The following is a 27,318-nucleotide window of genomic DNA, read 5'->3' on the forward strand; positions in this document are numbered from 1 at the left end:
TATTTTAAAAATTATAAAATATTTAAATATTATTTATTTTATTATTTTTATATTAATAAAAATCATATGCCAATAAATTCACAATTACAACGAACTAAAAGCTATGTATTCAATCGAATCATTAGAAATGATATGTGCATAAATTCTATCAATTTTATCTGAATTTTAAAAATCTTATAAATTTAGCTTTCACTTATTCTTAACTATAAACAAGTTTTTAAAATAAAATAGAAAAAATATTAAAAATAAATGTATAATTATAAAAGAGATATTACTGTACTTGGCAATATAAATAACATAAATAGGTAAAAATACAACAAACTCCTTATATTATATTTTAGATTGCAATTTAGCCCTTTCATTGAAAAGATGGGCAAATTAGTCTCTATATATTAGATGAATGAGCAAAGCAGCCCCTGTGCTAAATTTTGGTGTTCATATATAAGGTATAATAATAATTTTAATCCTCAACTTTTACATATTTATTCAATTTAATCCCTACTCTTTAATTGGAAGTAAATCAAAAGTTTTCAAAACTAATAATGTTAAAGGGTCAAAAAGCCTTCGTAACATATTTAAAAATCAACTAAACTCTTTTAAAATTTGTAAATTATTAAAAATCATAAAAGTTATAAACAAAATTCATAAAAGAATTTATAAAAATTTTAAAATTTTAATTAAAAATAACAAGACCGACCCAATAAAAAAGTAGGGGTCAATTTTTTATTTAAATCTTCTAACCATTAGATTTTTTTTTAAAATCTTATAACCATTAGGTTCATATATTAAGTTATACTATGATCAAAATCTTATGAGATAAACATATTATCATATGTATAATGTTATATCACTTGTTATTTTCATATATTTCTCGAAAAGATTCATTTGATAAAATTAATGATTGTTGTTTGTGTCAAGACAAATTTCAAATTTTGAAAAATACAGGGACCAAGAATGATCAAATTGAAGAACATGGGTTAAACCTATAACTTTACATATAGTATAGACCTAATGGCATAATTTAACCAAACAGATTTAATTATTGTCATTTGCTTCAAGATTAAAATTTTAAAATTAAAGAAGTACATGAGCTAAAATTGACCTATTCAAATAGTACAAAGACTAATTGATAAAATTAAAATATATAGGGACTAAATCAATAATTTACACATATAATACAAACACTAGTAGTATAATTTCACCTCATTATCATGGTGTGTATATATATATATATATATATATATAAAGAGATGTATAATGGTTTGTTTGGTCATGAAAACACCTAAAGAGTTTACCCAATATATAACTTTTATTACGTCATTATTATTACATAACATAAAGATCATTATCGATACAACTCACACATTCTTAATAGTTGAAAATCACTGCTATGCTATCATGAACCTATTACATAAATTATGAGATAAATATTCATGACCAATAAACCAAACACGAGAAAAATACAAGTAAAATAGGAAATATGATTAATATTGTTTAGGCCAATCAAAGTTAATGATTAGCCACTTTATTTGTTTCTTTGGTTTAAATACATAAAGCTTATGTATTAAGATCTTAACCTTTAACCTTCCAATGGCCATTAGCCTCTTGAACCATTCTTTTGCGATTCTCACCTTCCCACCAATGGTCAGGAATTCCGTGCTCCTCTTTCAGGCGGTCTAAATACTTATTCACCAGTGCAATATCAAGATCAACTTCCAAATGAAACCCAGACGTTCCCTCTTGTACCCCCGCAATCCCATGCAGGTATACATCCATATTATGGGCACTAACAGAGTCAGCTACCCAGTTAAAAAACAAGCCTCTGCTGGCTATTATTTCTTCCTCGGTAACAATATTTGGATGATAATCATTCGGGCGAGGATTAGAAGTACATGCCAATGTTCCGAAAAGCCACTTCTGCTTCAAGTAGGGTGATTCGTTGCTGTAAACGGTCAACTTTTTTCCCACATGGGTAAGGGTACAAAATGGCCATTTATGAACCGGGTCATTGGCATTTCTAATTCTTAGAAGACGAAGATGATGATGATCAACGAGTTTCTTAAATAGTTGTTTGAACCCACAGTCTCCAACCCGAGGGCTGCCGAATGTGAAAGTTGTCACCATGCACGGGTTGTTTGCACCCAGTAGGGAGCTGCTGGGCTTGTTATATCCATTGGCAACGATGTCCATTGCATTTAGGGTCGCTAATGCTCCACCCAAGCTGAATCCTGTAACAGTTATGCTTATTTCCTCGTCTTTGTATTTGTCCATCAGTTCTCTTAGGGCATCTCGAACCTACATGTGCATGCACTACGTATGAGATCAATCACATATAATTAACACATAGATGAAACCATATATATCAGGCATAATGATAAATTATGCTATTGTCCTTTTGTGTGTTAATTTTGTCTCCAACTTTTAAAAATAAGATCATCAACCTTTAAAAAATTGATTTTTTATAATAAAAGAATATTTATTTTAAATTCATGTCTACTTAATAATTTTTTTAAAATATATTAACTATTTAATTTTTTGAATTTATTTTTATTTTTGAATATCATTTTATAAATTTTAAGATATGCATGAAGTACACATGATTACGGTGCGAGTTATGAGATCCAACATTGTTAAAAAATTAATGTATTAAAAAGATTAATAATAATAAGAGAGAATTTGATAATATATATATAATCATACTTATATAATACTGTATTATTATTACCTGGTGTCTAGCACTGAGGTTGTCAACAGCAGAATTTGACCTTGTTCCAGTATAAAGAGACAAGAAACCGGAGTGCACCTTCGCCTCAGTGCCAGTCCCGAACAATTCTGAAGCAGATTTCGGATTAGCGATTAAATCATTAATCCACTCAGTGTAATGTATGGTTCCTCTCCAAGCAATCAAAATGTCCCTCCTTCCAAGAACAGCCTTTCCTTCATCTGTTGTTACTGCCACAAATCCAAACCATGAGGGCTCAACAATATCTGACTCTGCATGAATGTAGTGGGTGACGCTGTACTTGAAATCATTTCCTTTTTCAAGGCCGGCCTCTGCAAAAAACTTATCTTTGGGGAATTCACCATGTTTGTTCTGATTGTAAAGATCACCAACAGAACCAGCCCTTTGACCGTAGTGAATAATGTAGTGGCGGAGATCGAGATTCAGTGGTTGGAGTAAACCATCCCAGTCGTTCTCGCCACTCAGTACCCTCCACTGAGATGCCATGTCGGACTTAACCATTTTCTTTTCTTTTCTTTTCTTTTTGGTTTCAGTGGTTTATGAGTGAAGATGTGATTCACTGGGCTATGTTGGGTTCATTTATATAGACCACTCATCCATAGATAAAAACAGTTGTTCGGAACATTAATATCACAGAAAAATCAATAAACTAATGTGAATCTACATGTTCCTAACTTCCTACCTATCTATTCAATAATGAACCCCAATCTTGAAAATAATATTTTCGAAAGAGCTAACTACAAATCTATAGAAGACTAGAAAAGATTAGTCCTTAAACGACAGAAAAACGTACATAAAAGGATATATGCCTTAATTATTAAAAAATTGTCATACCATTTTATACCTAAGTTTGACTTAATATTTAATGTGGTACCTGAATTTTTATTGATTTAAATGGATACTTAAATTTAATTTTCGTCATACAAATTAGTACCTCTAATAAATAATTAACTTTTTTGGGGTCCAACGAATATTTGAAATGTGATGATAGTTAAAGAATATATTAGAAAATCTAAAAAATTAAAAGTTATTAAAATTATTAAATATTTATTTTATGTAAAATATATATTTTTTAGTTTATAAAAATGTAAAAAGAAATTTACGAGACCTAATGAATATTTTCATGATTTTTATTTATTTGTTTATAAAATTATTAAAATTTTTTTATAAAGAAATTTATGTTTTATAAAATTATACTTTTATTTAAAAATTATGAAAACTATTAATTTTTAAATTTTAATGAAATATTATAATTTAGTTCCTCTACTTTTCAAAATTAAAAATTCAGGTTTAGTTGTTACCACCATTAAATTTTCAATTAAATTCAATAGCGTGACATTTTAAAACTAAAAAATTCACTTCAGTAGTGATGTAATAAACATTATGTTGAAAATACTAATGTGAATTTTTTTCTTAAAAACATGTTTGAACTCGTTGAGAATAATGTACTGTTGGAATAATGATATTAAGAAAATCACTTCAAAATTGTAACTATTAGTTAATAATATTAACTATTTAGACTAATTAACGATATTATAGAAGTAGAGGACCAAATTATATCAAAAATTAAAGTATATGGATTTAAACCAAGTTTTAGCATAGTATAGTGTCTAAAATTGAAATTTGACCATGGTCGATAATGTAAAAAAAGCAAGACAAATTCAAAAGATGTGTTTGACTCTAAGATCCTTAAAGTATTCAAATTATATATAACCACGTTACATTTTAATTGAAAATTTAACTATATTAATCATTTAGACTAATTAATAACATTATAAAAATATAAAACTAAAGTATATTAAAAATTAAAATATAATGATTAAATTTCAAATTTAAGTATAATAGAAAGACTAAAGTTGAAATTAAACCATTTTTGTAAATGAAGATAAAAAAGAGCATGGAGGAAGGTCCTTTCAATCTTACCAGGGATTTTATTATGCTTCACTATGCTTTAAATATAGAGTAAATAATTGAGTATTAAAATATACTTTAAATATTTGTGTTTTTATATATTTGAAATTTAGTTTTTGTATTTTTAATTTTTAGAATCCAATTCCTCTATTTTTAAATTAAAAATTTAAATCCATTTGTTAATACCATTAAATGCATCTGTTAAATTTATTGATGTGACATTTTAAAATTAAAAAATATTCACTTCATAATTATGTAACAAAAAAATATTTGCAATGGACTTGAATTTAACAAATAATTTTAATAGTGTTAGCAACTCTTAAGAGTTACATCGACATTATAATCAAAATAAAGTATTTGGGCTAATAAATGGCATTGTAAAAATGAGATACCAAATTATGCTAAAAAATTAAAGTTTAAAATTAAAATTTAAAATTTGAGTGTAATATAGAGACTCAAATTAATATTTAACTATTGTTATATAATTTAAATTTGAGAATAACATAAAGACTAAAGTTGAAATTTCACCATTTTCTTTATAATATAAAAAGATAGAGTGATACACATGTTAACGTCCTTTGGACCCTCCTATTATATATATAGGTATATAGATGTGGCTGTACATGTTCATACCTAACTAATCGATTGGAAATAAGGCAGCCAAAAATTTTAAAAAGATTAAGCTTTTATCGACAATAAAATGAGTGTAGGGGATGCCTTAATTAAGTTTGGCTTAATGTGGCACCCAAATGTTTATTCGTTTAGATTGATACTTTAAGTATGGATATTATTACATAAAATGGTATTTAGGACAAACTAATCAAAATTATTTAAAAGTTTTATTTTATGTAAAAATTATATTTTATTTTATAAAATGTAAATAGAATACATGATTTAATGAATATTTTCATGGTTGTTGTTTAATTTTTTATATAATAATTAAAATTATTTTTATAGTTGTAAAATAAAGAGAGATGGAGAGAATAAAGAACAAATAAAATATGAAAGTAATATAGAATGTACTTTATTGATAAAAAAAGGTGATTACAATGCTTCATCAGAGCCTCTATTTATAGGCATAAGAAATATAAAAGAAGTAGAGATCTAATTCTAATAACTATTAGAATTTAAAGTAGATAATGTGCCTCATTGGATGTCCATTGGATGTCCATTGATAGATAATGTGTCTTGTTAAAACCTTATTAGAAAAAACCTTGTAGGATAAAAACCTAATAAAGGAAAAAGAGTACACAATCTATAATACGCATAATATGTTGCCTCATTAAAAATCTTACCAGGAAAATTCAATGGGACAAAACCTTGGTTAAGGAAAAAAGAGTACAACGCGTATTTACTCCTCCTCATGAAAACATCACATATTTTATCATATTCTACATCTTCAATCTTGAATACTAGTTTTTCAAATGACTATTTGAATATATTTGCTAAGCATTTATATTACCATTCTTTTAAAAGTCATGAGTGAGGGAAATTTGGGGAAATATATTTTGATCTCTTCAGGAGATTCAACAATAATCATAACAAACTTTAATCATGATTCTTATATACAAACACAAATAGGTATTTTGGATTATTTTATAATCCTCCTTTAACTATTCAAATTTACCACATATGTTCAAATTATTTCAATTCATATAAATGAATAATTTCCAAATAATTTCAATATGCTTCTAGCATTCTAAATCCTTCAAGGATTTTAATATAAACTTTACTATATAGTGATTTATAAAGGTTGTAACAACAACCATTAGGCATAACTTAAATCTTTTATGAAATTGTCAATTTAATAACATATCTAAAGGTTATTGCATCCACCACAAAAGAATATTATTTCTTTTCATAATCAATACCAGTACTTAGCGAAAAACTTTATATTTTTTATTTTGCTTTTGCAAAACCACTTCATTTGCACCCTCATTGGCTTTATACCTTTAGATATTTGGACTACTGGTCCAAAAACTCCACAAATTTAATTGTACTTAAGTTGTGCCTTTCTATTTTGATCAATTTATTCCATATCTATATTTATCAATAGATTTATTCAATATCCTCCTTTTATTTCATTATTTCAATAATAATATTGCCTGCAAAATCATGTCGACCACTTTTATTATTCGGTTCCACATTTTCTCGAATTGACATAACTTATTGAGATCTCTTATTTTCATTATTTTAAAATTCACTTTCAGGTACCTAAATCTCTTCTGAAGTTTTACCTATTAGTTATGTCTTGGGTCTCTTTTGGAGCACCCACCTCCACTAGATGACCATCTAGAATAATTTTCATATTTGGAACCGATCAATCTATTATTTATTCTAATTGATTGTCCTACTAGGACTTTGATTCAAATTAAAATATTAGATGGTATATAACACTTGGTTATTCTCATTAAGGTTGTAAATACATCTAACAGTTAACTTGTAATGGGTTATCCTTATTGAACTTCTGGTTCAATTACTCTCCGGCCCCCTAACTCATTACAAGTTATTGTTTCTCTCCCCCTAATGTTGGAAAAACTGACAACTCATGTCACAATTAAATCTCGAATTAATTACTCAAAAATATTATAAGAAGACTCATATAAATATATATTCTCAATCTCTTATTATGACTTGTGCATTGTGGTGGAGCAGTTGGAACATATGCCGCACATCCAAAAATTGTAAGATGGAAAATATTTGGCTCTTGACTAAAAACCAATTGTAATGGGGAGTATTTATAATTTATTGGCTTGATGCGTACAACATGTAAATCAATACAAGCATGAATCTCATGCTGAAATGGAAAGTTGTGAGTTGATAACGCATGTGATTATTTTGTAGATGCATCTACCAAAATCATATAATATCAAAACCATCCACATGGTGGATGAATGTGCCCATATTCATTTTAGAAATGCAAGACATTAAATCTTAACTTTAGCTAGTAAGTTTCTAAGAACCAAATTTTATTGAGAACAAGCAACAAATGAGAATTCTTTAAATTAAAGAATCTTCTGGTTCTTTAATGGATGTCCATATGAATTCTCAATTAATTTTCACATCATATAAGATCCAGGATAGTCTAATTGGTCACACCAAGTAATAAACACATATAAGTATTATTGTGACATTTACTACTGGAAATGTCTAAATCAATATGAAGTCTATAATGCCACCAAGTCAATAAATATAATTTTCTAATAAATGTATGCAAGATTCACTTTAAGGAATATGTCAAAATCTTCAAATGCCCAAAAATTTATTAATAGCAAACTTTGAGAATGAATCTTATTCATTAGTAACCCAGTCCCCTTTATTTATTCATATGAGATATAATATTTTCCTCATTCACTATTATTATGAGATCCACTATAAATATCTTTTAAAATCAATGGATTAACCATCACAATCACAAGTTTTGTGTTTTTATATAGTGATATATTAGCTCTTTTGGAGCTTTCAACTAATTTTGTATTATCAAATATTGGAATAATATTTATTTATTTTGTACCAAAAAGATAAATATTTTCTATCTGTAATGATAGAATTCATTACTACATTTTCATATTATTCCTCAAAGAATATTAACATAAACAAAATATTTGGGCATACGCTACATATGTGGCCAATAATTTTTCATATCACATTGATAACATAAGTTATCTTTACCCTTTGAAAAGTTATCCTGAGAACTCTCATTGTTCTCTTATTTATTACTATGTTCCCACTTTTAGTGGTCCATGAGTATATCTTTTATTTTATTTTTTTTATGTTTACATTCACTTCGGGGAATGCAATAGATTTACTAGGATGAACTTATAAACATCCCAATATATTCTTTATTTCATAATCACCATCGCAAACATGCGTGGATTTTAAATCATAATCTATCTATTAATGTTGTCATAATTAGTCTCCAATTATAATAAAAATAAATAAAACATAGTAAAATATACCAAGCTCTTTAACATCATCGCCATCGCTAGAAGGTATGAGATAGTTCAAAAATATTTGTCTTGATAACATGTTATAAAATAAAGAGAAATAGGAGAATAAAGAATAAATAAAATATGAAAGCAATATAGAATGTACTTTATTGATTAAAAAGGGTTATTACAATGCTTTATCGATTCTCTATTTACGGGCATAAGAAGTATAAAAGAAGTAGAGATCTAATTCTAATAACTATTAGAATTTAAAGTACATCAAAACTTTATCTTGATCATGATGGTCATCACTTAATAAGATATTCATAACATTTATAATTTTTTATTTGTCTTTTATAAAACATTATGAAACATATACAAATAAGTTTTTAATATGTATGTTTCTTTTTCTTTTTTCTTTTTCATAGATTTTTGGATGATGACATATCATCGCTACATGTCAAATTTTGGATTTATCACATGTCAAATATTCATTGGAAAAAAAAAGTTAACTTCTTTGTCTAATGGCACATTTTGTGTAATAGAAGCCAAACTTAGTTACCAACTTGAACACAAAAACATTTTTGGCACTACATTGAATATTAAAGTCAAACTAAAGTACCATGTGACACCCCTAGCCCGTCTCGATTTTCGATACTAAGCTACAAAATGCTACAGTACAAAATGGAATAGTTATAGAACTTTAACAGATAATTCAAATCGAAAATCATTACCAATCATAATACAATTCATTTAGAACAAATTTAAATATTTCCCGAGCTACGAGCTTTCATGAGCTCTAAAGTTAACTCGGGATTAAATAAAGACCAAACTACAAAGTTTGAAAAATATAAGGTCGACGTCCTAACGATATTTTCTCCACATTCTGATGTCGCCAAACAAAATGTCACTTCATGACATCAGACCACTCAACGTTGGGATGTCACAATCTGTTGGCCAATGTTGTGATGAGAGAAGATCAACATCGGACAAGAAACCTGTTTTTGGCCAAATTTGGCTATTTGGTACTTACTTCAAACTAAACAATCAAATAGGCTAAGGAATGCTTTTGACATCATTTGAACCTGTTCAAACTATTGGGAAATGTGCTCATATTGTAGTAAACATGTAATTGTTTTATATTTATTTGAACAATGAATAAATAAATAAAGTTAATTTCACATTTCACTATTATGATTTTTGTGTTTCTGTTTTTCATGTTTTGCATGCATAGCAAAACCGTGACAAAAAAATATTAACTCATTAATTGTCTAAGTTCAAATTGATGATAAGTGGCACTGTAAAAACATTTACATTGCGAGAAAGATAACTTACTTCAGTAGATAATCTAAACAAGTCTGTAATCCCGTAAAAAAATCAAAATGAGTGTTCATTCAAATAATTAGAAAGATTATTATGTCGTATACAATTGGGGAGATGAATAGTCTTGGCCATCGGAGTAGTTGACTCCACCGGTAGTAATATAGATGTATTCAATGGTAGAATGATACATTGGACTGGACCCAAGATGAATTAATTCTGAATTCGTTTGTGAATTAATTTACTTGTGACATTCATGCTGTGATTTACTTAAATCCTGAGTTAATAATTGATCATCGTGTGCAACTCATGTGCTTTGATATAAGTGAAGGCTTATGCTCTAAAGACGATCAAGCTTATAGCCAGTATGTTGGGTACATAACTTGTCTATGGCATGACTTTACTAGCAACAATGGAATTAATAACTCAATTAAAGAGTTAATGATATCCTCTCATTGGCATTGTGTGGATTGATAAATATGGAACGTGGCCACGTGTTGCTAGTTCTCGAACGAGCAATTTATCACTGTCATTTGTTGACAATGATCATATTAATCATTAAGAAAACACAATGGTGACAATGAGATAAAATATGATTGTGTTGAGTGAACAAATTTAACTCAAAAGAATCAAGGATATCATATGAGGGTAACACACACATGACAAGGCCATTAGACAAATTAGTTGGATGAATTGCTTTCTTAAAGAGTATACAATAAGGAGTTTTCAATCATGGTACTTCTTATGGACTAACTTCATGATAAAGTAATTGCGAATTATCAGAATGATGCTTCTGGACATAATTGCACACTAGAGCCTAATTGTATATATCCGATTGGTCCTTCCGCTAACTCAACAAAAGCTTGACCGAATTGCATTTGAATCAGAAGAAAATTCTACGACTTTGGGAATAATTTAATTGAGTCGATTTATTCGATGTGGAATTAAATTAGGTGGTCGTGAGAATTGTTCAATTAGAGAATTTGATTAAATAATTTTTTTTGAAAAATTAATTTGGAAAATCTAAGTGATTTTTAGAAAAATTAATTTTGATCAAGTAAAATTAAATTAATCAAATAAATTAAAATTAATATGATATTTTTGGAAGTTAATTTGCAAGTCAGACAATTGGCCCAATAGGTAATTGAACTTAAAAATTGGACTTGAGATAAAAAATTGGGATTGAGAACCCAAAATTGAGATCGAGACCCAATAACTAGTCAAACCAGGCATGGTATCTGAAATCGGGCTGACGGTCCAATCGGTGGCTGGACCAGATCGGTCGGGCAGTCATTAGCCCGGACCAAATTGACTCAGGGTACTGTGAGGGTACCGTGTCTGCACCATCGAGCATTGCGGTGTCGGCTACTGCAACAACGACATTCTAGTGGCTGGTAGATGGTTGGTGGCAGTGACTATTCGGTGGTTAAGTAGAGGAAAAATTACACTCCTACTGGGACTCTACCGGATAATTTGATTTCAAATTAACTATTCCAAAAATAATATTATTTTAATAGTTTTAATATTAAATTAAATTAAATATTTATCTTTTTCTAAAAGATAAATATTTAATTTAATTTAATATTAAAGTGATTAAGTTTAATTATAATTGCTCCTTATATAAAAAGAGTTATGAGTTATTATTTTTCACACATTTGAATTAAAGTAAAAGTTGTAGAGAGAAAATTATTTGAAAAAATTATTTTAGAAAATTTTTGAAATATTTTTCATATTTACAACTTGACCTCAGAGTTTAGAGAATTTACAAAATTACCCCACTGGTAATTTTTTGAAAAAAATTTCTGATTCGAAATGAGCCCACACTCAGCAGACGTGAGTTTGAGAATAGTGAGAAGACTACTCGAAGTGTTTATCCTAAACAAATTGAAAATGTACAATTTTGATTAAGTGTTTATTACTTTAGATATCACAAATAAGTTCTAGTTTTTGAAAAAAAATTAAAATCTTTATTTTTTCTTTAAAACTATTTTTCGCTGCTTTGCCAAACCTGTTTTTCCAACATCAAGTTACCCGTCCGGGGTAAAACTTTTATTAACACATCAAGTAGTTTGGCCAAAGTTGTAATGTACTGGTTAGGTTACCCATTCAAGCTAAACCTTTAAACACCTCGGGTTGCTTGTTCAAGCAGAACATATGTTAGTGTCAGGTTACCCATTCGGGCTAAACCTTTATCGACATATCAGAGAGTTGGTCAATTCTGTATATACATATAAGATTACTTGTCCAAGCTAAACCTATAAAACAACATCAGGTTACTTTTCCAAGCTAAACTTATGTCACATGTATCTTCGAGCCTACAACAAATGTTGGATATTGGAATCATTAGAAATCAACCTCTAACCATGTGTATGATACATTTATTGTAACACCCCCTACCCCTATTTCGAGCCTAGAATAGGGTAGGAGGCATTACCGAACTTAATATGATCAATCATGTAAAAATCATCCATAAAATTTCTTCTAAATTAAAAACTTTCATACATATATTTAACGTCCCTTATATGAGCCTATAGGGCCCAAAACATACATTCAGGGTGGCTCGGGACCAAACCGTAAACATATGAAACTTTTGCAACACTTAAAAAATTTTCACACTTTGGAGAGTCACACGCCTGTGTTTTCAACCCGTGTAACTCTCTGTTTATAACTTCATCACCCTTGTCAGTCGTACACTTCATATAAATAACAAGAAATGTGTATGGGCTCATTTCTCATTAAATTTCTCATATATATACACAATTTCACGTTATGTAATCATACAACATATATCAGCCATATCTCGTAATCTAAATATATTTTTATAACAACTTATCTTGATTTCATCTTGTTTCATATTTAAGCTTAAATAACTAAAGTATTTGAAATATCATCTTTATGCAAATAGTAAACATGAGGTATATAATTCCATAATTATGAATAAACACATTTATCAAACATTTTCCATATTCATATACCAATGTCTCATGTCTCCATATATCAATAACCGTTATTTTCATGAATTCCAAGTTCAATTTCATAATTATTTGTCCTGTATTCAATTTATTCCATGTCGGAACTTTATTCATTAATACGTTTGAATTATCAATACATATCAAATTAGTGAACGTCTTACGGAATTGAGTACTTCGTTTTCTCGATGCCATAGTTCAACTATGGTCTTACACATCTTCACATAATGATGCCATAGCCCAGCTATGATCTTACACATATTCATATATCGATGCCATAGCCCAGCTATGGTCTTACACGTAATCACATATCACATATCGATGCCATAGCCCAGCTATGGTCATACACGAATCACATATCTCACTGATGCCATATCCCAGATATGGTCTTATACAGTAGCATATATCACACCGATGCCATATCCCAAATATGGTCTTATATGGAAATCACTTGTCACTTGTAGCCGAAGCTACCACTATTCACTGATCAGGTAACCGGATCTACCATTTTTCACTGATCAGGTAACCGGAGCTACCACTTTTCACTGATCAGGTAGCAGAAGCTACCACTTTTCACTGATCAGGTAGCCGAAGCTACCACTTTTCACTTGTCATTTGTCCTTGATCAGATAAGTGTAGCCGAAGCTATCACTTATCACTTTCACTTGTCTTTGATCAGATAAGTGTAGCCGAAGCTATCACTTATCACTTGTTGCCATGGTCCAACCATGGTCTTTTCCTTCAATTAATCTTGTCACTGAACTGAAATGCTCAATTTGATCATTTATTCAATTTTCATGCTTTTACATTATTCACGATTTTATCATTAATACATATGAAATAACACATCATGAAATTCATAAAATTAACAAATAATCACCAAAATTTAGCCATATAAACTCACAAGTTCAATTTTTGTATTATAACGATAATCATAATTTCATAATAAATATTCCAAATAAAACTTTATATCATTTCTAATCCAACACTTATCGATTATAATCGGACATGTGATCAATTTATACAGGAGTCATTCATATATTTTTTCCTCTTCCTCCTCTCCATCCACATCCTTGGTATAAATAACACACTTGTAAGTAACTTTATCCATAATTTTCACTAATTACTTATGTGAATATTCAAGCTATCCACCCGTGTCATAGTCACTAAATTATTTATATCTGAAGCTACAGAACTCCAAATTAAGACCTGCTAATTTTTCCTAAAACTAGACTCACATATCTTCTTACCATAAAAATTTCATAATTTTTGGTTGGGCCAATTAATACAGTTTATTCATTGAAGTCTCCCATGTTCTGCTGTCTGACAGTTCCGACCCTTCTTCACTAAAAATTAATTATCTCCTTGTACAGGATTTAAATGAAGTTCCCATTTGTTTCTATTGAAAATAGACTCATTCAGGATTCTAAACATATAAATTTAAGCCCCTAATTATTTTTATCCAATTTTTTATGATTTTACAAAGTCAGAACAGGGGAACTCGAAATCATTCTGACCTTATCTCACAAAATTTATCATATCTCATGATTTACAATTCCATTGATTACATCATTTCTTCTATAACAAACTAGACTCAATAAGCTTTAATTTCATATTTTATCCATCCTCTAATTTCATTTCTACAATTTTTGGTGATTTTTCAAAGTTAGACTACTGCTGCTGTCCAAAACAGTTTTAGTGCAAAATGTTGATTTCCATTTTGCCCCAAAGTTCACAATTCATACAATTCAGTCCTTACTCAATTAACCCCTCAATTAAGATAATTTTCTCAATTAATACTTTTCCTAGACATTATAAGTTATTTCATAACTATTAAAATTCAGAATTTCTACATAAAACTCTAACATCAAACTCTTTTACAATTAGGTCTCAAACATTCACTTTCTATTCAATTCTTTCAATAAAATCAGCATATAAAGAATTTAAAGCTCTAATTCCATGCCAAATCATCATATACTTCCATAACATATTCATAGAAACTTTCAATTTCTTTCATAGAATCAAAAACTAATGAATTTAACAAGTGGACCTAGTTGTAAAAGTCACAAAAACACAAAAAATTCAAGAAAAAATCAAGAATTGAACTTACTTGAAGTAAAAATATGAAAAACAAGCTTAAGTGAACTCTTCCATGGTGTTTTTTCTGATGAGAATGCAGAAAAATAAAGAGAAATCTAGATAATTCTACTTTAGTCCTAGCTTTATTAAGTAAATTTTACAATTTTCCAATTTTACCCTTAATTCTCCTTATTTTCTTGCTGATTTCATGCCATTGCCGTCCAGCCCAAAGAGACCTCGGGTCTATTTTCCTTTTAAACTCTCTTTCTTTTATCATTTAAGCTATTTAATCATTTCCCACAATTTTGCATTTAATACAATTTAGTCCTTTTTGTTTAATTAACTATCAGAACTTTAAAATTTCTTGACGAAACTTTAATGCTGACTTATTAACACTCCATAAATATTTATAAAAATATTTATGGCTCGATTTAAAATTCTCGAGGTCTCGATACCTCGTTTTCGATTCTAATTATTTTAATATTTATTTTTAGTATACTATTCACTACTTCAAAATTTTTCCTAACTTCACATTTAACTTATACTCACTAAATTAATAATATTTCCTACTCATTTGTCTGATTTAGTGATCTCGAATCACTATTCCGACACCACTGAAAATTAGGCTGTTACATTTATGAAGTTTCATCAGGGTAATTCTGATAAACCATAATATATACATATTTTTATCCTATGCTTGGCATATTTTTGGATGATTTAGTATACGGTTTAGCAAAAAGAGCATGAAACAGGCCAAAAACGAACAAATTGGGCCTACTTCATTGTTTCACACGGCCTAAGCATTTTCACATTGGTAAACCACACGCCCGTGTGTGACACACGAGCAGGCCACACGCCCGTGTGGCATGGCCGTGTCGACATTAAACCAAGTCAGAATTGCACACGGCCTGAGCACCTTCACACGGGCGTGGCACACGGCCGTGTCCCTGTCGAGCCAAAGTCTAATTCTATTCAGAAAAGGGTAATTTTAGGCTATTTTGGGCATTCCAAAGCCTATATAAACACCCTTGAAGAAGATCAAAGAAGACACGCAGAGTGGAAGGCAGAAAATATTTAAGGATAGCCATCGGAATCAGCTCGGAAGTAGGATCTACTTCAAGACTGAAGATCTCCATTCAATTTCCCTAGAAGTTCTTTGGGTTTCTTTATGTTTTGTTGTTTTCCCAATATTGAGATGTTTTCCATTATTATGAACTAAACTCCCTAAATACCTAAGGGAGATGAAACCTAAGACGAATCTTATTACTATTTGAATTATATGATAAATACTTGTTCTTATTCTTAATTGTGAGTTTTAACCCTTGCTTTAATATTCCAGGATATTAATTTAGGTTTTGATGTGCTTATTCAGTGGAGCAAAAGTCCCTATTTAAGAGTAGATCATCCATAATTAAGCGGAGTTGCATGCAATCCTAGAGATAGGACGACATAAATCTGCCGGATTAGAGTCAAATCTAATAATGGAATCTATAGATCGAGTTAATGCGACAATAGGGGTTTTAATTAGAAAGAGATTTCGATTAACCAACCTAGAGTCAGTTATTCTTAGTCTCGAGTGAGATATTAACATAAATCAAGGATTTCTACGGATTAAGTCAAGTGAATAAATCATCTAATTCAGAAGTGATAAGTGAAGTCTAGGTAGATTCTTCCTTGGGTATTGTCTTCTCCATCGGTTTTCCAAAAGTATTTTCCAACCTTAATCTTTGTCATAATCTTAGTTAATTAGATAATTAGTCTTAGATAAAACACTCTCTTAATTGTTAAGCTAGATAATAAAAAGATAGTAATTACTAGTACTTTTAGTCCTCGTGTATACGATATTCCCGGTCTCACCATAGCTATACTACTGTTCGATAGGTGCACTTGCCTTAGTCGAATTTTGAGTTAGTTTCATGACCATCAAGTTTTTGGCATCGTTGCCGGGGAACTAAGATATTAGGAACGCTTAATTTTTATTACTTTATCCATTTTTTATTTTTATTTCAATTTAATTACTAAATTTTCTTCTATTTACTTCTGGCAGGTTTTTATAGTTTATGATTAGAAGAAACCCATCAGGACCTTTGCTTTTTGATAGTGAGATCGAGAGCACAGCTCGCAGAAATTGAAGAGAAATAAGGCGAAGTCTACAATACATAGAGGAAGAGCGAGGGGGCAATATTCACACTAATACCGAGGAGATGGATGAAAATCAGAATAATCCGCTGCCTCCTGTGGTTGCTGCAAATCCAGTAGATCAGAATCCCGCTCCTCGTACTATGTATGATTATGCTAAACCTACTTTAACATGAACTGAATCGAGTATAGTTGGACCTGTTGTTTCTACAAATAATTTTGAACTAAAACCTAACACGATTCAAATGATACAACAGTTTGTTCAGTTGATGGTTTGCAGGACGAGGATCCAAACACTCATTTAGCAAATTTTCTGGAATTCTGCGACATATTTAAGATTAATGGTGTTTCTGATGATGCCATTTGCCTTCGGTTATTTCCCTTTTTATTAAGGAATAAGGCTAAACAGTGGTTGAACTTGTTACCACGAGGATTAATCACTACTTGGGAACAAATGACCGAAAAATTTTTACTTAAATATTTTTCACCGGCTAAAATGGCTAAATTAAGGAATGATATCTCTTCTTTTGTACAGATGGATCTAGAAACTCTTTATGATGCATGGGAGAGATACAAGGACTTATTAAGAAGGTGTCCTCATCATGGGTTACCTCTATGGCTGCAGGTTCAGACTTTTTATAATGGTGTGAACCCCTTAACAAGGCAACTTATTGACGCAGCTGCTGGTGGAACTTTAAATAACAAAACACCTAAAGAGGCTTATAAATTTATTGAAGAGATGTCACTGAGTAACTATCAGTGGCAAGTCATGAGAACAAAGCCGACAAAAATAGTTGGTGTTTTCAACCTCGACGCGGTCACTATACTATCTAACCAGGTAAAACTTTTAAATAAAAAGATTGATGGTTTGTATGGTTCTACTCAGGTACATCTAGTGATGAGGTGTGATTCAAATGGAAGAGGAGTGCACAACACAGATTATCCATCCTTCAACCCTAGCAAAGAGAAGGAACAAGTCCACTATATAGATAATAATTCTAGACCTCAAAATAATTCGTATAGTAACACTTTTAATGCAAGTTGAAGGAACCATCCTAATTTCTCGTAGAGTGGTCAAGGAAATCAAAAACCACAGCATCCTCCAGGTTTTCAACAACCACCTTATCAACAAGAGAAGAAACCGAACCTCGAAGAGATGCTCACAAAATTCATCTCGGTGTCAGAAACTTGTTTTCAGAATATCGAAACAGTGCTTAAGAATCAGCAAGCATCAATTCAAGGGCTCGAAACTCAAATAGGATAGCTCGCTAAGTTGATTTTTGAACGATCACAAGGTAGCATACCTAATAACACAGAAACTAACCTAAGGGAGCAACTCCATTCCATCACTGTGCGCGACGAAGAAGGGTTAGTTGAATCTAAATTTGAAATGAGGAACGAAGCTGTGGTAAGTAATGGTAATGATGAGATGAATCACGGCACACAAAAGTTGGTAAACAAAGAATAAAAACCTCGTGTACCATATCCTAATGCAAAAATGAAAGACCACACAGACAAACAATTCGATAAATTCCTTAAACTACTTAAAAAATTACATATTAACTTACCGTTCATTGAAGCTCTTTCACAAATGCTAAACGCAGTTAAATTTTTAAAAGAACTTCTGACAAATAAATAGAAGTTAGATGAGTCATCGTATGTGGAGTTAAATGCAGTCTGCTCAACTATTCTACAAAACAAGTTACTCAACAAACTGAAAGATCTAGGGAGTTTTACAATTCCTTATTTAATTGGTAGTTTGAATGTTAACAATGCTTTAGCTGATTTAGGGGCGAGTATTAATGTTATGCCCTATAAAATGTTTAAACAACTAGGTCTTGGGAAACCAAAACAAACTAGGATGAGCATTCAACTGGTTGATAAAATAATTAGGTTTCCTAGGGGTATCATTGAAAATGTGCTAGTCAAAATTGATAAATTTATAATCCCAATTGATTTTGTTGTTTTATATATGGAAGAGGATAGTGACGTGCCTTTAATTTTAGGACGACCCTTTTTAGCAACTGCTAGGACTATCATTGATATTGGCATAGGAGAACTAATACTTCGTGTAGGAGATTACACGATTACTCTCCAAGCTTGTGATTCGACTAAATTATCTAGTAAGTAAGATGGCTATACAAGTTCTGTTGATATGAAAAACATTATGGCTTAAACTTCTTTTCAAGAAACCCCTAGAAAGAATGTAATGGAGCCACATTTTAATCCATTTGACAAAAACAGAGCAACTCACGAAGAACGAATGCTTTAGATCGATGAAGTAAACAAATGGCGAACACATGTCAAGGAGAAATCAAAAGTACACGATGAATCAAAGCGACGCCATGATGAGCGTAGGGATAAAACAAAGCAATTTAAGGTCGGGGATAAAGTATTGTTAGATGAAAATGACCCCCGAATTGTTCCTTCAAAGCTTAATACAAACGGAGCGATTCCTTTCACGGCACTGAATGTTTTCCCATACGGTACATGTCATAACCATTTTTTAAAAAAAAAACGGGTATCGACTTGGAGAAAAACGAAAACGAGAGTCGCCATCAATCTTTTTAGGTGTGATTGGATCACCTTGTAAAAGTGGTTGTTTTTAATAAATGGTTTGATTTATTTAAACAACGATTTTGGTCCACGTAAATCAAGAAAATAGGTTCGGGAGTCGGTTACGCACGAGGAAGGATTAGCACCCTCGTAGCACCCAAAAATTGGTACCTAGTTGATTAATTAATATCTTAGTGTCGAAAATTAAAAGCTTGAAAGACATTGAAATACGATCCCTCTTCGTAAAAACGGTAATTTGAAAATGACCGAATAGATTAAAACAAACGTTGAAGACTCTCTCATCTCGAAATAATAAAATGTTACGCCCAGTAAGTTAAGACACGACATCTCAAACTTTGAGAATGAGCTTGCCTTTATTTAAAATTCATATATTCTACATTTTTTTTTAAAAGGTTGTTCGGTTATTTAGGATAAACAAGAAAAGTTTAAACCCAGTAAGTTAGGGCACGTTTTCTCGAATTTCCTAATACCGAATACTGCCTTTATTTTAAAATAAATTCTTACTTCGAGGTAACGAAGTGTTATACCCAGCAAGTTAGGGCACAACACCTCGTACTTCCGAAAATAAGTATTATTCAAAACTTGCGATTTAAAAGAGTATTCCGTATTTAGATTAAATGAGAAAAGTCGAAACCCAGTAAGTTAGGGCATGATTGTCTCGAATTATCAAATACGGAATATTTATTTTTATGAAAGAATTATTATTGGGTTAGATAAAACCTAAATTCGTGATGGAACAAAATAATAAAGAACACATAACAAATAAAAATCAATAACTATAACAAGATAAACATAAACACAAATATGAATAGTAACGATAAATACGAAGGTAAGATAAATGAGTCGAGCAAATAATAAGAAAGGAAATAATGAATAAGCTAAATGTTTGGAACTATTTAAAAACTATAAGTAGAATAGATGATGAAATAATAATAAAAAAATAATGATATGTAAATAAAATAAATATGCTAAAATATATATTTATTAAATTAGTTAATATAAAAATAATAACGTATAAGTAAATACAAAAAAAAAGAAAATATAATAATAATAGTAAAAACACAATAGTAATAATAATGAAAAGGTATTATAATATAATAGTAATAACGATGATAATAGTGGTATTAGTAATAATAATAATAATAATAGAAAATAATAACAATATTAACAATAACACTCTCTCCCTCCCTTCTAAATCCGGCCATTGGTCCTGCTTTGCTCCGGTCACGGACCTCCACGGGCCGCCGTTAGCGCCACCGTACACGGCGGCCGGACCTCAAAAAAAAACTTTTTCGGTAATGAAAATATGGGTAAGCTTCTTACTTTTATTTTTACTTTCGTATAAAAAAACAAAATAAAATTGAAAGGAAAACAATAAACAAACAAAGAACTTAAGATGAGAATAGACAAAAGAAACCTCTTTTGCTTTGATCTTTTAATTAATCTCCAAAAACTAGCCTTTCCAAAAAAAAAACCCCTCTTTTCTAACATAGTCTTGAATGGCTTTTATAGCCAAATTTTACAACTAATTTTTTTGTAGGCAAGTGGAGTGGTTGGGATGGTTTAGTGGAGTGGTTTTCTGGGGTGGTTGGGGTGGTTTAGTGGGGTGGTTGGAGTGGTTTAGTGGGGTGGTTGGAGTGAAGATATTTGGATTTTTATTTATTTATTTTTATTTTATAAATGGGCTATTAGGGTTTAGGTGATTGGGCTTTGGAGGTTGTTGGGTTTTGGGCTGTTGGGTTTTTAGATGTTGGGCTTTTTAGCCCGGGCAAAATTTGGGCTGTACAGCTGCCCCTCTTTGCTTGTTGTCGTTGAATGTGAACAGAGCAAAGACTATAAAAAGACCAATTTTGCCTGGACTCGCCGAGTCTTGAGTTCTTGATCCTTGATCTTCTTTAAATGGCCTCTTGACGGCTTCAATCTGTTTCACTGCAACTCAGGAAGGCAATATCTGCTATCTTTGATCTGCTCCCCGTCTAATATAGAGACGCCAAATTTGCTTCATTAATGTACTCCTTGCAAACTCATGACTGTCATGTTGATATCTTCAATCTGCTCCCCGTCGAGCACAGAGACGCCAAATCTGCTTCTTCAATTTGTTCCTTGTAAGCACAAGGATGCCAAATCATCTTGGATCTTGCTTCGATATAAACATCTGAAGGCCAGATCTGCTATGTATCTGCTCTCCGTCGAAATGGAGATGCCAGACTTCGGCTTGTTCTCTGACAATACAGAGATGCCAAATCATCTTAGACTTGCTTTAGCATAAGCACACGAAAACCAAATCAACTATGCCTTCGATTTACTCCTTGTAAGCACAAGGATGCCAAATCATCTTGGATCTTGCTTCAGTATAAACATCTGAAGGCCAGATCTGCTATGTATTTGCTCTCCGTCGAAATAGAGATGCCAGACTTCGACTTGTTCTCTGACAATACAGAGATGCCAAATCATCTTAGACTTGCTTTAGCGTAAGCATGCGAAAGCCAAATCAGCTATGTCCTCGATTTGCTCATTGTAAGCACAAGGATGCCAAATCATCTTGGATCTTGCTTCAGTATAAACATCTGAAGGCCAGATCTGCTATGTATCTACTCTCTGTCGAAATTGAGATGCCAGACTTCGACTTGTTCTCTGACAATACAGAGATGCCAAATGATCTTAGACTTGCTTTAGCGTAAGCACGCGAAAGCCAAATCAGCTATGTTTTCGATTTGCTCCTTGTAAGCACAAGGATGCCAAACCATCTTGGATCTGCTTTGGCCAGATCTGCTATGCTGCGGCCTATTACCCTAAAAGAAAATTAATCTGAAAGCCTATCTTTAGGAAGGAACAAAATCTAAAGATAGAAAACAGGATAAAAGTTAGATGCTCAAGATATTGCTGCTTGAGTGCCTATACACCAGCTCCATGAAGTTTTTCTTGAGTTCAACATGTGTTTAAAAAGATCCAAAGTACTTCGTTAATGCCCCAATATGCAACGTGCTTCGCCCTTCAAATATAGCAAGATCACTGTGTACTTTTTAAAATTTGAGCTGCTCTTTCGGGTTTTCAACTCAAAACCCCCTTTGGTCACAAGGTGCCCTTTGCGGGTTTTCACCTTGGCCTCCCTGTTTTTTTTTTAATCGCAAGGCGCCCTTTACGGGTTTTCACCTTGGATTCTCTTCTCCTGTAGACAAAGTATTTTTTATCTGAGTCTGAGTTCACTGGGTTGGGTAAACTTTTCCCATCCATTTCCATTAAGATCAATGCACTGCCGGAGAAAGCTTTCTTCATGACATACGGCCCTTCCCAATTCGGCATCTATTTCCCCTTAAAATCTTTTTGAATAGGAAGAATCTTTTTCAGTACAAAGTCTCCCTCGTGGAACTCTCTGGGTTGAACTTTCTTGTCATAAGCTCGCATCATTCACTTCTGATACATCTGACCATGCCGAATGGCTCTTAGCCTCTTTTCCTCAATCAAGTTCAACTGGTCATATCGGGATTGAACCCATTCAGCTTCATCTAACCTTATTTCATTCAAAATTTGAAGAGAAGGTATTTCTACTTCAATAGGTAACACTGCTTCCATCCCATAAATTAACGAGAATGGGGTTGCCCCGGTAGAGGTTCTGACAGATGTTCGATAGGCCAGGAGTGCAAACGGTAACTTCTCATGCCAATCTCTATAGGTCTCAGTCATTTTCCCCACTATTTTCTTAATGTTTTTGTTGGCAGCTTCTACTGCCCCATTCATTTTTGGACGATAGGGGGAAGAATTGTGATGCTTAATCTTGAACTGGTCGCAAACTTCTGCTATCATTTTGTTGTTCAAGTTCAATGCATTGTCTGATATGATCCTTTCAGGCATCCTATACCGACAAATGATCTCTTTCTTTAAAAATCGACTCATAGCCGACTTAGTAACATTTGCGTAAGAAGTGGCCTCTACCCATTTTGTGAAGTAGTCAATGACCATGAAGATAAACCGATGTCCATTTGAAGCCTTCGGTGATATTAGTCCAATGACATCCATGCCCCACATGGAAAAGGGCCATGGAGAAGTCATAACATGTAGAGGTAAAGGTGGTACATGTATCTTGTCTCCATAAATCTGACATTTATGACATTTCTTGGCGTAGTTGATACAATCCTCTTCCATGGTAGCCCAGTAATATCCAAATCTCATGATTTTTCTAGCCATCGTGAACCTATTTGCATGTGTCCCGCATACGCCTTCATGAACTTCTTCTAAAATTAGCTTAGCTTCTACGGCATCAACATATCTCAAAAGTACTTGGTCTTTCCTTCTCTTGTACAGGATATCCCCGTCTAAGACATAGTCGCAAGCTAGCCTTCTCAACGTTCGTTTGTCATTTTCATTGGCTTGTTCAGGGTATTTACGATCCCTCACATATCGTAATATATCCTAATACCAAGGGTTATCATCCTCTTCTTCCTTCTCAATGTTGCAACAATGTGCTGGAGCCTTGTAGACACTCATTTGAATTGGTCTTATCTCTTCTTCTTTATTCGCCTTAATCATTGAGGCCAAGGTTGCTAAAGCATCTGCCATCTGATTTTCGTCTCGTGGGAGATAATTGAAGGTGATGTCATCAAACTCCTCAAGTAACCCCAAAACTACCTTTCGATAATTGATCAATTTAGGGTCCCTTGTTTCTCATTCACCTCTGAGTTGATAAATTACCAACGCAGAATCTCCATATACTTTTAGGGTTTTTATACCTCGCTCTATAGCTGCTTGTAGTCCCATGATGCACGCTTCATACTCAGCCATATTGTTTGTGCAATCAAAGTCCAACTTGCACGTGAAAGGGTAGTGATTACCATTTGGAGATACCAATACTGCCCTAATTCCATTTTCGACTGCATTAGAAGCCCCATCAAAATTGAGCTTCCAAGAAGAATCTTCGGCTGTTGCTATACACATCAACTCCTCATTTGGAAAATCAAAGTTCAATGGCTCATAATCCTCTAGAGCCCTACTGGCTAAGAAATCTGCTACCGTACTTCCTTTGATAGCCTTCTGACTTATGTAGATTATATCAAATTCTGAAAGCAAAATTTGCCATCTCGCCATTCATCCATTCAGAGCCGTTGACTCCATCATGTATTTCAATGGATCAAGCTTTGAGATGAGCCAAGTGGTATGGTATAACATGTACTGTCTTAATCTCCGAGTTGTTCAAATCAGAGCACAACACAACTTTTCAATCGGTGAATATCTCATCTCACAGTCAGTGAACTTCTTACTGGGATAATATATTGCCTTCTCCTTTTTCCCTGACTCGTCATGCTGGCCAAGCACACATCCCATAGAATTACTGAACACTGACAAGTACAGTATTAACGGCTTATCTAGGCTAGGTGGAGATAAACCCGGAGCATTCAACAAATACTGCTTGACCTTTTCAAAAGCATTCTGGCATTCCTCATCCCAAGTAACTTGATTGTGCTTTCTGAGGAGGCGAAAGATAGGGTCACATTTTTCGGTTAGTTGTGAAATGAACCGAGCGATGTAATTCAACCTTCCTAGGAATCCTCGAACTTCCTTCTGAGTATGTGGTGGAGGTAACTCTCGTATGGCTCTGACCTTGTCTGAGTCAACCTCAATTCCTTTTTCACTGACTACGAAGCCTAATAACTTTCCCGATCTGGCTCCAAAGGTACACTTTACTGGATTGAGCTTCAACTGAAATTTTCTCAACCTCAAGAACAATCTTCTCAAGACCTCAATGTGCTCTTTTTCTGTATGCGACTTGGCAATCATATCATTAACGTATACCTCAATATCTTTATGCATCATGTCGTGGAATAAGTTTACCATGGCCCGTTAGTATGTTGCCCCTGCGTTCTTCAGTCTAAACGGCATTACTTTGTAGCAAAAGATGCCCCATAAGGTTATAAAGGTGGTTTTATCCATGTCCTCTGGATGCATCTTTATTTGATTGTATCCTGAGAAACCATCCATGAAGGAAAACAACGAATATCCTGCTGTGTTGTCCACTAAAGTGTCTATGTGTGGCAGAGGGAAATTATCTTTGGGGCTAGCTTTATTTAAATCTCTGTAATCAACACACATTCGTACCTTCCCGTCTTTCTTAGGAACTGGTACAATGTTAGCTACCCATTCGTAGTATTTCACTTCTTGTAAGAACCCTGCATCGAACTGCTTCTTAACCTCATCTTTTATTTTTAGAACAATGTCCGGCCGCATTCTCCGCAACTTCTGTTAGACTAGCTTACAATCCTGCCTTATCGAAAGACGATGTACTACAATGTCAGTACTCAATCTGGGTATGTCCTGATATGACCAGGCGAAGATATCCTTAAACTCTCGAAGCAACTCAACCAGACTATGCCTTGTGTCCTCAGTAATTAGTGTTCCAATTTTCAACTCCTTCTCTTCCTCTAGGGCTATATTCTCTATTTCCTCTTTCTCATGTGGCATCATTTATTTCTCCTCCTGCTTTACCATTCTTAACAGATCGAGGGATACGTCACAATCTTGAACATCTTCAAAATTCTGAGATTCCTCTAAACACATGTCTTGCTCGTAAGAGAAATCAGGAGTGGTAGTATCAGTGCTCATATCATTGATATCTAGAGACTCTGAAAAATTCCTAAAGACTATAGGAAGGTCTTCAGCAGTCCAATTATTCAGAGAGCTCCCTGGCTCTTGACGACGAATGTCCTCGAAACTTTCTTTCTCCAATCCCTCATCGTGCACAGCATTAATTTGATGACTCTCTTCTATCAGTAACCCTCTTGACTTAAAGGATTTGGATATATGTGGGAATGTCATCGGTTCCCACTCCACTTCACCTCCGTTCAAACGCGCCTTCCTTCTCGCTTGGCGCCTCTCCATCTCCTGCTTTTTGTGCTTATGGTTTGGCTTAAAGCCCAAACCAAAGCGATCTTTCTTCTCAATCAGTTTTGGGATTTGAATCCCTCCTTGCAACTGTCTTCCTAGTCCTTTTCCTGGTAATGCCCCTTTTCCCATCATCATTTGCAGGGCCATCCTTGTGGCTCTAGACATTTTGGGTACCGACACCTCATTTCCTTCCAAAATGAAGGTTGCATTGATGATTTCTAAAGAGCGAAAAGAACACTCAATAGCTTCTTCATTCGCCTTGACATAAGGGGCCTTGCTAGTGACTGCTGCTATAATGTCTTCCTCTGCGTTGATGGTTATTAACCGTCCATCTGTTACTAACTTCAATTTTTGGTGCAATGAGGAAGGCACCGCTCCTGCCGAGTGTATCCATGGCCTCCCCAATAAATAATTATAGGAGGGCTTGATATCCATTACCAAGAAATCAACTTCATATGTATTTGGCCCAATTTCCAAAGGGATGCCGATTCGTCCCATCACTTTCCTTTCAGTTCCATCAAAGGCTCTTACCACATTGTGACATGTTTTCATATGCGAACCGTCAATGGGTAATCTGTTCAATGTGGATAATGGAAGGACATTCAAAGCAGACCCGTTATCAACGAGTACACTTGGCAGCATGTATCTCTTGCACTGAGTAGTGATGTGCAAGGCTTTGGTTGACCCTATGCTCCCGGGTGGAATTTCATCATCATTCAAGTAGATGGAATTGTCCGCACTGATGTTATTTACCAACTGGTCCAACTTATTAACG

General features: G+C 32.8%; 1 protein-coding gene and 1 non-coding gene across 2 annotated transcripts; both read right to left on the reverse strand.

Annotated features, from left to right (window-relative positions):
- Positions 1 to 1,290: 1,290 nt before the first annotated feature.
- LOC108469366 (phospholipase A1-II 7-like) lies at positions 1,291 to 3,376 on the reverse strand. Its single transcript, XM_017770257.2, has 2 exons — positions 2,726 to 3,376; positions 1,291 to 2,295 (listed from the first exon to the last, which is right to left on the reverse strand). Exons 1-2 carry the CDS (start codon positions 3,242 to 3,244, stop codon positions 1,573 to 1,575), a joined length of 1,242 nt encoding a protein of 413 aa, XP_017625746.1. The 5' UTR covers positions 3,245 to 3,376; the 3' UTR covers positions 1,291 to 1,572.
- Positions 3,377 to 17,592: 14,216 nt separating this feature from the next.
- On the reverse strand, positions 17,593 to 17,699 carry LOC128280184 (small nucleolar RNA R71). Its single transcript, XR_008270364.1, has one exon. It is a non-coding gene; the product is annotated as a small nucleolar RNA R71 (small nucleolar RNA).
- Between the last annotated feature and the right edge of the window lie 9,619 nt (positions 17,700 to 27,318).

This window comes from Gossypium arboreum, chromosome 8 (genome assembly GCF_025698485.1).
Source record: "Gossypium arboreum isolate Shixiya-1 chromosome 8, ASM2569848v2, whole genome shotgun sequence".
Lineage (NCBI taxonomy): Eukaryota > Viridiplantae > Streptophyta > Magnoliopsida > Malvales > Malvaceae > Gossypium > Gossypium arboreum.